The 13,961-nt window shown below is 40.2% G+C and overlaps 1 protein-coding gene across 6 annotated transcripts in view; it reads right to left on the bottom strand.

Annotated features, from left to right (window-relative positions):
- The window catches only part of mecom (MDS1 and EVI1 complex locus), an 837,494-nt gene that overhangs the window by 83,515 nt on the left and 740,018 nt on the right, over positions 1-13,961 (bottom strand). For all 6 annotated transcript variants that reach the window (XM_041175578.1, XM_041175580.1, XM_041175586.1 and 3 more), the window contains 3 exons: positions 12,716-12,818; positions 9,956-10,154; positions 7,595-7,742 (listed from right to left, as the gene is read on the bottom strand). In XM_041175578.1, the coding sequence (XP_041031512.1) occupies positions 7,595-7,742; positions 9,956-10,154; positions 12,716-12,818 (450 nt within the window). The remainder of the gene's footprint in view (positions 1-7,594; positions 7,743-9,955; positions 10,155-12,715; positions 12,819-13,961) is intronic.

The raw sequence follows: 13,961 nt of genomic DNA, 5'->3' as shown, positions 1-13,961 counted from the left end.
AAACTCGAATACTTACCTTGGAGTTTGAGAACTCGAGTTCCCAGCAGGCATTGGGGCTTCTGTGCATGCGTTGGCAGGGAACTGGTCGTACATGCGCAGTTCGTTGGTTTCACGCATGCACCAGCTGGGAAAGCACATGCACAAGTCATGGCTTTTCTTGTCTAGAGGCCAGGAACTGGCCCTGCACACATGTGCAGAAGAAAAGGAAGAAAAAAAAAGTGAAACATCGCAAAATTGCGGGTCAGGTTACCTGAAAGCAGCATCATTAGAAGGACGGCATCCCAAGGAGCAGGACACAGGGAGGGGGACACGGAGAAGGTCCCAAACAAAGAAGAAGGTCCCAAATCAGTGAGTGGGAGAGAAAGAAGTCCCAAAAGACAGACCCAGGTAAGGGACAAAGATAGGGATCAGAGATAAATCCCATTAAGTCAAGATAAACGACAGGAGCAGAGAAAAAGAGTTCCAAGTTAAAGAAAGAGCTGTGGGAGGCAGACTTGAAGCAAAATGGGCTTGAGAGAAGCCCTGAAGATCCGAGGAGGCAGCCAAAGGTTGATGATTTCTTACTGCGGACCTTTGGAGCAGTGGTGTTCTGTTTGGCACAGCTGAAAATCTGAAATTGTGCTTGAAAGGTGAAGCTTGAGTGTACGTGGTGATCTAGGAGAAAAGAATCTCAGAAGGTGAGACTGAAAACCTGGGGCTGAGTCTTGGTTGAAGAGCATATTTTTCCAAGTGAATCCAAGTGAGAACGATGTTTGGGACAGGATTACCAGGTGAGTTTCAAACGTAGAGATTGGAAACCTTCATGAGAAAGATGGAGTTTCTGTGAGGCTGGCTGACTCACAGTGTGACAAGCGTCAGGGTGGGCTGTTGAGATATCCATTGAATCTGCTTTGGATGCATCTGTCACTTACTTCGGAATGCAATGTATCTGTCGACAGCTCACCAGTTGGTTCACGTGTACAGCATACTTACCCTGAATATTATAGTATAAGACAGAAATGGAAAATTGTTTTATCTTTCCAAATTTGTATGTGTCTGCAAAGATATAGCTGGGGTGAAGGAATGATGAATTTTTGAATCATTTTCTTGTGTTTATATTGAGATCCTTCCAAACTTTTTTTGTGTGGTGTAATATAGTTCATTGTTCTTGCTCAATAAATGTTTTATACTTTTGTTAAAAGTTCATCGATAGACTCCTGTGAATTTGTTCAGTAACTTACATCCACAGTTTCTGAAAAAAATGTTACGATCCATCAAGCCAGGTTTCACTGTGGGATCTGACTTTTCCAGTACTAACAAAGGAGAGAATTTTCTCCCTGTCTGGTGGGGGGGGGGGGCTGAGCGGGAGCGGGTGGGCACGTAGCCAATCACCGCCCGCAATCGGCTGCGTGCCACCATTTTACATAGGCGGGCCTATTAAGGGCACGCCCAGTGTGACGTAGGTGTGGGTGGATGAGGGAGTCGGAGACTGCGCTCTTTCGTGCATGCGCATGCAAGAATGCAGAAATCTCCCTGAGGCAGCTCCATGCCTCAGGGAGATAACTTTCATTGTTAAAACTTCAAAAAAAAAGGGAAAAATTATTCAGACATGTCCCCTCATGTGACCATGTCACATGAGCTGGGACATGTCAATGAATTTTAATAAAAAATTTTATTGGATTTATAATCATTTCATGAAACCTCATCCCGCCCGTAGATGAGGTTTCATGATAAATGTGAAGGTTGGCGGGCAGCCCAGACAACTACTTTAATTACTTCAATAGTGGTCTTAATAGGCCTTTGATAGTTTGGCAGGCGCACAGCCGACTCCGGTGCATGCCTGCCAAACTGAAGGTTGTAATGACATGCGGTGATGTCGGGACACTTCGCCCAACATCATCACGCGTCATTTTACACACCAGCGAGTGGGGCCCATCCCTGCCCCCACCCCCCTACCCCCACCCCCACTGCCCCCCCCACCCCCACTGCCCACCACCCCCCCCCCCCCCCCCCCACTGCCCCCATCCCCCCACGCCAACCACAACATTCAGGCCATAAGCTGGGGTGTAATAATATGGGGGCTCTTGTGGAATTACAAATCCTTGAATTTAGGTGGGATCTGTGAATCCTTAAGGAAATGAGTACATGGGGGTACCGGGTATTGGAACAGGGTTTGCTGTGAAGTATATTACACTGGGTGGAGCTAGAAAATGGCCTTGGCTGTGGCCAATACTTTTCTGGGAGTAAAAGATTTAACAGAAGATTATTTGAAAGCCTTGACTGAGGCTAAACAGACAGTTAGCAGATAAATTGAAGTTAGGAATAAAAGTAAGATTTTGTAAGGATGATATGATTAAAGTAATTACCAAGCATTTAGAATTAAAAGGAGAGAAACCTGAAATTGGGGTCTCACAGCTAGAGTTAGCAAAAATTGAACTGCGTATGAAGCAACTTGAAATAGAAAGTGGCAGAGAAAAGCAGAAAGTTGAATTTCAGAAAAAAGAAAGAGCAAAAGAAATGGGAATGAAAAAGCTTGAATTGGCAAAAGAGGAGAAAGAAAATTAAAGAGAAATGGAAATTCAAAAGCTTGAGTTTCAAAGAGAGAAAGAAATCAGACAACATGACTTGGCTAGAGAAAAGCTTAGAATAAAGAGAGAAAGAAGGGATAGTAGTTCAGAGAATGATTCTGATTCCACTGAGGAATTTAAGTTAACTAAAAATCTTTGTTTGGTGCCTACATTTACAGAAGATGGACTTAAAAGATATTTCACTTAATTTGCAAAGATAGCTGTAAGATTTAAGTGGCTAAAAGATGTTTGGATCTTAATGTTACAAAGTGTCCTGATGGGTACAGCTATGTATGTGTATACTAGTCTATCAGAAGAGCAATCTACAGACTACGAAATGGTTAAAAGGGCAATATTCAATGCTTATGAGCTTGTCCCTGAAGCTTATTAATGAATGTTTAGGATCAGAAGAAAGAAACCTAATCAGACATTTGTTGAATTTGCAAGGGAAAAAGAAATGCTATGGGGTCAGTGGTTTCGATCACTGAAGGTAGTGAAAACTTTTGAGAATGTGAGGGAAATTGTGATTTTTGAAGAATTCCGAAATAGCATTCTAGTAACCATTAAGACTTACTTAGATGAGTGTCAGGTAGGAAAGATCTGAGTAGCGGCAGCTTTGGCTGATACCTATGATATTTCACACGCACAGTTACATGTTGGGAAATGGTCATTTGGGAGTCAACAGGGAAACTGGAGGAACAGGAAAGAGTCTAGCTTTATAGAGAATGCGTAAGATGTCCCAGTCAAGAAAATCAATAGTGTAGTGTAGAGAATAAAAGGAGTGAAAATAAACCCAGTATACTTTTATTGCTAAAAGACCAGACATTTCACAACCCATTGTTGGAAGCTGAATGGTAAAGCTGCGGCAGTGGTAGGGACAATCATGTCATCATCAGAAAAGGCTATACCAGAAAAGAAAATGGGTTTTAAAACAGTAGCAGTGGTACAGATTAAATGTGTTTCCTGAGAACCTGCTGGAAAGGAGTCTATGGCTCAGAATAGTCAAGAGAATTCTTCTCTGACTACTGCTGAACAGAGTCAGGCTACTGGAGGTTCTGGATATTTTATCTCAAAGGGAGAAGCATTCATCTATTCCTCCAACAACATAAATAAATTAATTAAAATTTTGAGAGATATTGGGGCAGATCATTCATTGATGGTGGCTGACGCAATTTGTGCTCCAGATAGTTTGACAAAGGGAAAGTTATTAACAGGAGATATTCAAGGACTTCATAAACCTGATCCTTTGTGTCAAGTCAATCAACAAAGTGATTTGGTGAATGGAATTGTTATTGATCTCTGAAGTTGGAGGGGCATGTTAGTGGGTGGTGAAAAAGGCATATGGGACACTTGCCTTTATCAATCGAGGCATAGATTACAAAAGTAGGGAGGTCATGTTGGAGTTGTATAGAACCTTGGTGAGGCCACAGCTGGAATACTGTGTGCAGTTCCGGTTGCCACATTATAGGAAGGATATGATTGCACTGGAGGGGGTGCAGAGGAGATTCACCAGGATGTTGCCTGGGATGAAATATTTAAGTCATGGAGAGAGGTTGGATAGGCTTGGGTTGTTTTCATTGGAACAGAGAAGACTGATGGGTGACCTGATCACGGTGTACAAGATTATGAGGGGCATGGACAGGGTGGATAGGGAGCAGCTGTTCCCCTTAGTTGAAGGGTCAGTCACAAAGGGGACATAAGTTCAAGGTGAGGGGCAGGAGGTTTGCGGGAGCATGTGAGGGAAAACTTTTTTACCCAGATGGCAGTGATGGTCTGGAATGCACTGCCTAGCAGGGTGGTGGGAGAAGGGTTGCCTCACATCCTTTAACAAGTACCTGGATGAGCACTTAGCACGTTATAACATTCAAGGCTATGGGCCAAGTGCTGGTAAATAGGATTAGGTAGGTAGGTCAGGTGTTTCTCACGTGTTGGTGAAGACTCGATGGGCCAAAGGGCCTCTTCTGCACTGTGTGATTCTGTGATCATGAAAAACGCTTTGAACAGGAAAATGAATTGTTGGTAAATGAAAACAGTTGGTTGACTGCAGAATTAAAAACTAAGACTAATGAACTGGTATAACTTCATCATGAAATGAGCAATGAGATTCTTGAACTAGGGCACAATTTGGAGATCCAAAAGAATGAGATGTATGGTATGGAAGAGTAGATCAAGTATTTGAAAGCAGAAAAAGAAAATTTTAAGAAACAGATTGAGGATTTAATGAATGAATTGAAGAAGTCTAAAGCGCAGTCAATAACCATAGAAAAAAGATTCTGAAATGAACTGAATGTCCATGAGAAATTGTTAACCTTGTTTAAGGATTTCACAAATGACTCTGAAACAAAGACAACTGAAATAACCAGAGTTTTTGCTGTGCTAAATGAAAAGATTAACAAGCTTGGGAAAGAATTGGAAAAGAAGAGAGTAAACAAATACTTGGATAAAATTGTGAAAGAAGCAGGAATAAAAGTTCCATTTTTGAAATGTCAACAAGATGAAAATGAATGTGTGCAGAGGACTGTGGAACTCCTGGTGGATAAACTAGAAAATGACTTCAGTAAAGACAGGAATAGTCCTTCAGTGCAAGTTTATTCATCTGGTGTTGACTGAAACGATCAAACTAGAAAATTTGTTATGGAAGACATGAGTGAGAAAGATAAATTTGAAGTTGGTCGCTAATCAGACTTACACCCTGTCCATTACAAATGTAAAGGATCCATTGAAGGCATGTTTCCATTAATAGAGGAGAAGAGTTAAAAAAAAAATCCTATGTTCTTCAGTATTGAAGTTGAGAAGCCTAGGCAAAAAGCATATGCATCACATAATATGACTGACATACATCCCTAATTGAAGAGGGGAACACTAACAGAGTATTATTTTGCAGTCACAAGAGCAAGGTTGAAATGGTAGAACAAAATGGAAAACAAGCTGGTCAATATGTTGCTAAAGAGAGCTTTAATGTATCTTCACTACCTTTGGTAGACCTTGAAAAGATTATGTCCAAACACCATATAATTGTTGGTCTTCTATTCAGAACTTAAAGGGTGTAGGGGAAATGCAAGCATTGAGTTATGATAATTCTATGAGGTTCAAATCCCGCTAATTATACTTATTACACGTGATGATTTGTGTTTTGGTTAAAGCTTTGTAATTGTATAATAAGGAATGTGCAGCTGTGAAACAAAAGGGAAAGTTTATATGTATAGAATGCAATAAGCTATTTGTTAGAAGTTTGTGATGTTAAGTTGGAAAGAGATTGTTAAGCCATTGTAAAGAAACCTTCACTGTAGTGAAGCTTTCTTTCTTCTGAGTGTTGTGAAACTCAAATGCTTACCTTGGAGTTCAGGAACTATGTTCCCAGTGGGCCTCAGGACTTCTGTGCATGTGCTGGCCTGAAACTGGCCACACATACGCAGTTCAAGGTCAGGATTTTCCAGACCTGTCATGGCAGGACCTGCCATGGGAGATTCGGTGATCCAGCCAAAAGTCCATTGAATTTCAGCCAGACTGGACAATCCTGATAGTGGGTAGGGTCGGAAAATCCTGCCCCGAGTCTTTTTCCGTTTTTGTGTTTCCTTTGCATGCGCCGGCCGAGAGATGGCCAAACACGCACAGCTTTTTGATCTTACGCATGCACCAGCCAGGAAAGGGGCCACACATGTGCAGTTCATGGTTTTTCTTTGTCTTTAGGCTGGGAATTGGCCCTGCACATATGCGAAGAAGAAAAGGAAGATAAAAAGCGAAACAGCGTGAAATTACAGATCAGATGACCTAAACAGAAGCATCACTAGAAGGAAGGACACAGGAAGGGGTACAGGGAGAAGGGTCCAAATCAGGGAGTGAGATAAAAAGAAGTCCCAGAAGATGGTCTCAGGTAAGGGACAAAGATAGGGATCAGAGGTAAATCCCACTAAGACAAGCTAAACAGCAGCAGCAGAGAAAAAGGCTCCAAGTTAAAGAAAGAGCTGTGGGGAACAGACTTAAAAGCAAAGTGGGCTCAAGAGAAACCCTGAAGGCTGAGGAGGCAGCCAAAGGTTGCAATTACTTACTGCAAGCCTTTGGAGCAGTGGTGTTCTGCTTGGGATGGCCAAAGATCTGAAACTGTGCTTGGAAGGTGAAGCTTGAATGTGTGTGGTGATCCAGGAGAATGGAATTCCAGAAGGCGAGAATGAAACCCTGGAGTTGAATCCTGGCTAAATGAAAGTGATGTTTGGGACAGAATTCCCAGGCAAAATTCAAACGTGGAGATTGGAAACCCTTGTGACAAAGATGGATTTTCAATGAAACTGGTTGACACATGGTGTAATAAGTGTCTGGGTGGGTTGTTGAGATCTGCTTTGGCGGTATCTATCATTTACTTTGGTGTGTGGTGTGTCTGTGCACAGTTCGCCAATTGGTTCACATGTATTGAATACTTGCCCTGAATATTAGAGTATAAGATAAATATGGTAAATTGTTTTATCTTTCCGAATTTATATGTACTTGTAAAGAGATAGCCAGAGCGAAGGAAGTGAATATTTGAATCATATTCTTATGTTTGTATTGAGATCTTTCCAACCTATTTGTGTGGTGTAATATAGTTCATTTTTCTTGTTTAATAAATGTTTTATTCTTTGTGTTAGAAGTTCATCAGCAGACTCTTGTGAATTTGTTCAGTAACTTACCTCCACGGTTTCTAAAAAAAAATGTTAGGATCTATTAAGCCAGGTTTCACTCTAGGCTCTGACTTGTCCAGTATTAACATCAGCTGGAATCGTAACAACACAAAGTCAAAATCTACCTCGTTTTTGTCTGGGTGCTGAAGTTCATTTTAAAAAAGTCTTCATTTTTAGAAAGAGAAAAAAAAACTTTGACAATATTTTTCATATTTCTGCAAGCATTTTAAGAATTATAAATGGATATCAAAATGTCAAATTTGCATTAGAAATCCAAATCTCTCTAATGATATTGCTTTTACAGGACGTGGCATACTTTTTGAATCTCCAATTCTTTATTTCGCTAGCCTGGTAACTATTGAAAATATAAAGCACTGAAACCCTTCACCATACCTTGGCGCAGTTTTCACACTCATAGTGCTTGCCGCTGTCGTGTGACATCTGGTGACGAATAAGATTTGACTTCCAGTTGAAGGCTTTAGGGCACTGGTCACACTTGTACTCTCGCTCCTCTGTGTGAGTCAGCAGATGTCTGTCCAAGCTGTTGAGTTAGTAAGAGAGAGCCTGTCATCCTTTTCTCTGTAGCAGGGATACGAGTTATCATTGACCTTGCCAAGCCTGCATCCAGTGTCAGCAGGTGGGAGACCAAAAGGTTTTCATCTCATTACCTTTCTCAGTATAAAATGGGGGCACTAGTATTATAGAGTCATAGAATCATCGAAAACGTACAACATGGAAGGAAGCCACTCACCCCATTGTGTCTCTGCCAGTCAACAAAGAGCTACCCAGCCTAATCCAGTGCAGGTCACAGCTCTTCAAATAGACATCCAAGTCTTTTTTACATGTAGCTAGAGTCTCTGCCTCTACATTCGTTTCAGGCAGTGTTATCAGGTCCCTACAAATCTCTGGATGAAAAAAAAAATTCTCATCTCCCCTTTTAAACTTCTACCAATTATATTAAATCTATGCCTTGGTTTTTAACCCCTCGCTATTCATCCTTCATCCCTATTTAGTTTTATACACCACAATTTAAGTCACCTCTCAACTTCCTCTGTTCCAAGGAAACTACTCCAGCCTATCCAATCTTTCCTCATGGATAAAATTTTCCAGTCCTGGAAACATCCTCCTAAACAAAAATAAAAATTGCTGGAAATACTCAGCGGCTCAATCAGCATCTGTGGAGAGAGAGACATAATTCATGTTTTGGGTCAAGATGACCTTTATAAATCTCCTCTGCACACTCTCCAGTGCAATCAAATCTTTCCCATAACGTGGCAATCTGAACTGTATGCCGTACTCAAGTGAAGGTCTAACTAGTGTTGTATATAGTTCAAGCAAAGCCTCCCAAAAAATGAAATAGTTAAAAACAGTTTCTCTCAATTCTTTTCCCTTCAATGGTTCAGCCCACCCTCATGGCCTCCACTACATCACCAAATGTGAGCTTAGATGGTGCAAAGAAAACAGGAATTAGGAGCAGGAGTAGACTATTCAACCCCAAAAATATACCTAAGTCATAGGAAGATATTTCACTGTGGAGAGCAGCAACACCCATATCCGTTAAAAGAATTTTTAAAAATTAAAGTGACATTGAGGTCAGTTATAGCATATTCTGAGAAATTTTAGTATTTTTATTTTGGTTTAACGTGTATGTGTTTTGACATAATAATTGAAAACCACGTGCGGCAAAATACCTGTACGTTTTGGTGGGTTAAATATCTGTGCACGTCCAGGTAATCACTCCAACTTTCATTTTCTTTGTAGTTCTAAGCAAAAATTTGCAAAGTCATGACAGAGTGCTTCTGCAGCTTTGACGTGGTTGCTGGGCAGGGTGCGTTACTCAAGGAATACCATCCCTGCTCTAGTCTGACACAGGTAAACAGCTACTCACTAACTTCCCATCTTTCTCTCTCTGCCAATGTTTGTCAGTTTATTTTTCTGGCAAACTCTGCTAAGCAATAAAGAAAGTAACGTATTCGCAAGGCTTCAATTCTGAACAAAGTAGCTGCTGAGCTGCCAATTAACTGTTTCCTTGTGTCTTGGCCCCACCTGCATCCAGTCCGTCAACAGTGAGCAATCTTCGTCCTGCCCAGGCTGCTGATTGATAAGTTGAAAATTTTACATTCCTGTAGCTCAAGGATTCTAGGCAGAATTGAAAGTGGATTGTTTTGGCTCAGGGAGCTTGAGAAGTGTTTGAAACGTAAATAAAGAAGGGCTTTAATGCCTAACAGTCAACACCACTGGGCTTTCTGTGAAAATAACTACTCCATACATCTTATTGGCAATAAAGGATGTAATTTAAAAAATAGACTAAGTTTCCAACCAATAAAAGGACAAAGTATTTTAAAATACTATGAAAATGATGAAAGCTTTCCTGGTGATATAATTTACCTACTTCCATAAGTCCATTGCGCCTTCATCCTGTCCATCTGACACATATTCCCCCTGCATATGGAATAATTCTAAGGTCCAGCCCATGTTTTAAGGTGAAAATTGCCAAACTCTATTTTCCTGAACATTTCACAGGCAGTTCTTGCTTGTGGAACAAAATGGAACGACATAGCCTTTTTTGTCACACATTATTGAGAGGAGTCACCTGTTGACATCATCCAGGGGACAGAGTTGAGTCGCAGGGTTGATCCCTACCAAATTACATCTCCCCTTTAGTTCATTGGTGTCTGGAGGTATAGTATGTTGAATTAGTTGGCCAAAGATAGTGCTGGGACTCAGAAGATTAGTTTGAATTGCTGCACTCACCTTTGAGCATCTGGATATACACCATCGCACTCTTTACACTCATGAAGCTCATCTTCACCGTTCAGCTTTGGTTTGAAGTCTTCATTTACCATAGAAAATGCGGTGGGAGAATTGTTGCAGGTAAACTTCTGGTGGTCCAGCAGCTCAGCCTTGCATTCGAAGAGTTTATTGCACTCAACACACCGATACTCACGCTCCTCTGTAACATTGAAATGCAATTTCATAAACTTGAAACTAGATCTAACTGAACTTTAACTCTTAATAACTCCAATTAATTATCAGTACTAAATGTGGTAAAGTCCATTTCACTTGCAGGAGAGTCAACTATTCCTCTTAATTAATGATACCACATGATGCAGGCTTTATATGGCCATTCGTCAAGTATCAATTACTGATGGCCTCTGAATGGTAATGTATAGCAGAATCCACATGCATGTTTCATGTAACCTTCCCACACCTTTCAAGGCCCAATTGAAGATCAGGCAGTTATCAAAAGCAACTCCTTGACATTTTACTTTTCCACTCCAAAGTCACCAACAATAAATCAAGTTGTATTATGTTTTCATTTTAGAAGCTTATTTTTTTTTTAAATATTCCAGCAATGGAGCCTGTATAAAATGAACCAAGGTAATTTTCTATACATTTTCAGATATTTGAAGTGGTATTGTTGGAATATGTTGAGTAGCTCTGCTAACATGTTTCAATCGGTCCCTTTATATAGTACAAACATAATTCAAGCAAAAAGGCCTGCAGCAAAACATAGCCATAAAGTTATGTACTGTCCAGAAATAAATACTGAAATGCTCCATAAGGTCAGTATCAACATCAAAGTGCCCCAGCGTCTGGTAAGTGCATTAAAATGCTCTAGAGGACCAGCGATATTATTCCTGAAGGCTTAATGTGTCCTATCTTCCAATGCTGTCCAACCATAAATTTAAGTAAATTTATCACATACTATGTGAGCTAGATTCTCTGGACAATTCCTTCACCTTTTCCCCAGAACACTTTAATCTAGAGTTTTCAGTGTTGCTTTAAATGAACATGAAACACAATTCAGCCCATTCCTATTGTATCTACCAATTCCATCCTTAGTTCTTGGAAGCCCTAGGAGCAGAGGATGATTCTGTAGGCCAATCTTGGAGCATGACAATGTGGAATGCTGCACTGGATGCTTTCTGCTTGAAACTCATGCCTGGTGCCTGAACTAAATTCTTGGATTCCATCAGACAGAGAGAAATTTCATTGGCTTTCAGATTCAAGCAACTCCCTGGAGAAGAGAGCCAATTATTCAGAGTAATGTCCAAGCAAACAATGCCACCCAGCCCATTTTTAATAATAAATTGCTGATATTTTCTTTGCCAGGACATGATTATAAACAGATTTGGGGTTTCAATTTTCTATACACAGTTATAAATAAATGTTTTTTATTGCACAATTTTTGTTGCTGTTCTTTCTTGATCAAAATTGCTTTTCTTTCAAATCCAAAGACATGTTCTTACACAATGAGAAATTAATTTGACTCACTTCAAAAAAAAGCACATCTAATAAGAAAACGGTGACTTCATATGTTAACAATGGGAAGGAAGTCAATTTATTACACACAGCTACTTACAAAACAAGCAGTCACTGCCAGGATCACTGGCTCATGGCCTTTAATATCTCCAAGAATGTTTCTTATGAAGAAGAGAATAGACCAACTGAGTGTATTGTGTTAGCATTGCATGCAAACTGCCAAATGCTTGATAATTAATCTTCTGTTCATCACTGCTGTGCAGGGTACTTAAAATGCAACTTCAGGCACAAGGGTAATATTTTAATCCAATCGTATGCAACATCAAAAGGGACACACAGTACTGGCCGCTGGGAGAACAAAGAAGGAAAGCAGACACAACTGGCATGAGCACACTCTTTCTTCACATAACATGGGATCATGCTACTTGGGGGACAAGATGTTCCACTACAGTTAAGTCAAGGGCTGGGGAGTTTTGCCCCTTTAGACACCATGAACACTGTGTCAGAGTCACAGTGGACAAGTAAATTCACCTCAACTCTGACAACACCAAACGTGACAGCATCTCTTCCTGTTAATTAAACAAACTATTCCAGACCATCAAAGTGAAATCTCTTCACTGTATCCCATTGAGGAGGTTCAGATTCCGATAAGCAGCATGATTCTTCTCTCAAAGTAATTTTTAACCAGTATTTGATGCAAGGATAACATTGAACTATTTATGAAAGCAAAAAAACATGAGAAATTAAAAATAGCAACTCACTTGATTCCCAATAAAAAAAATACAATAGAAGTTAACTGAAAGAGTTTAATCTTCATATAAAATATATTGTCAATCAGCCCCAAGCTTCTCTAGAGAATCATGAGATCACTGAAGAGCAGAAAATGCATTCATAAAATGTATGATTTGACCATTGCATTGTGGAAACAGGATGACACCATATGTGGAACCAGACCATCCAAGCTCACTGGAGTCTCAATGCTTTTGGACAAACTTGCCAATTTTGCTCCGTTCTAAAATCATGAAATAAATACATGTTGCAGACGTCTGCAAGCAGTGGAGCTGTTTTGCAAATGTACATGCCAATGAATAGCTTTGTTGGCCAAAACTGAATGGAAAACATGGAATGTCTGTGTGACCTTTGTCAGGACACTTGCTTTTGACTGATTTGGAGTTGTGTTACAACACACAGAGTGCAGCCACACTGCCAGCAGTCTGAGGAGTTCATGACAGTGACACAGTTACTCACCATGTATCTCTGGAGCCATTGTTTCTTGCGAGTAGCCTTCGCTCTTCATCAACACTAAGAGTTCCTCCCCAGGGCTAATGTCTCGTATAATTCTGTAAAAAATCTGGATTAAAAAAAACACAGGTTGTACTAAGTATGGAGGAAAGAACTGGCCTGAGTGTGTGGCAAGATACTATTACCAGATAATGCAGTGACACTCAGCTGCTGTGATTTAGCTCTGCCACACACTGCCTCTTACATGGTCTTTCAAGTACCTGGAGATAAGTTTTCAACTTGATGCCTGGATGTAAAACTGATGCTGCCAATCAGCTACTATTATACAAACTCCCTCTCTCTCACCCCTGATTTCCATTTTTGTCGCTACCAATGGGAATGAAAATTGGGCGATTTCTTTCATGGACTATTGATCTGCAACATCAGATTCATGTTTGAGTAGTATGTCGAAAATCTACCCTGTAATGCTTCATGTCACGACCAAAACAACAAATAGATCATTCTAAATATTTCAAACGCAGAATATTTTAGGATCAAAATGGAGGCATTTACAACGTGCAGAGCAGGATTCACCTCCTTTTCTGTTTGATTAGTTTATATTGATGATCTCTGCTATGCAGGAGCAGTAGAACCTCCAACACATAATGCACAACAACAAAACAATTGTTTAATGCAATGAGACTTTCTTTGTATGCAGATATCCTTCAAAAAGGTCCCATGGCATTGCTTGTGCCAAGTTGGAGGGCACACTAAAGTGTTTTAAATTTTGAATGGATGGGACAGGGTAAAAAGAAACAGACTGTTTCCAACAGTGCAGGGGTAAAGAACAGAGATCCATACATACAAGTTCAAATATGAGAGTGGAACAGAGGGCAGGTGGAACAGGGCATTTCTGAGGCTGCGGAATTCACTTCCAGATTTAATGGTTGAGGTAGAAACGGTATCAACATCGAAGATTAGATTGGATAGATGGAGGTGAAAAGAGAAATTGAAGGAATATGAGAACAGGTGAGTAAACGTTATTAGAATTGTTCACCTTGGTGGGGGTTAAACGCTGACATAGACTGTTTAGGACAGATGGCTTGTTTTCATATTGTGCATTTCTTTGCATCTGAAGTATCACACAAAGTAAATGAAATGCTTATTTGAAGTATATGATACAGACAATACTTTTAATGTATATTCAGCTTCACCCTTTAGAAAAGTTTGAAGTTACTCCTGGATGCTGGTGGTTCTGTCAGTCTGTTACCTG

Source organism: Carcharodon carcharias, chromosome 2 (assembly GCF_017639515.1).
Source record: "Carcharodon carcharias isolate sCarCar2 chromosome 2, sCarCar2.pri, whole genome shotgun sequence".
In the NCBI taxonomy this organism is placed as follows: domain Eukaryota; kingdom Metazoa; phylum Chordata; class Chondrichthyes; order Lamniformes; family Lamnidae; genus Carcharodon; species Carcharodon carcharias.
This window is presented reverse-complemented; position numbering and strand designations above follow the sequence as displayed.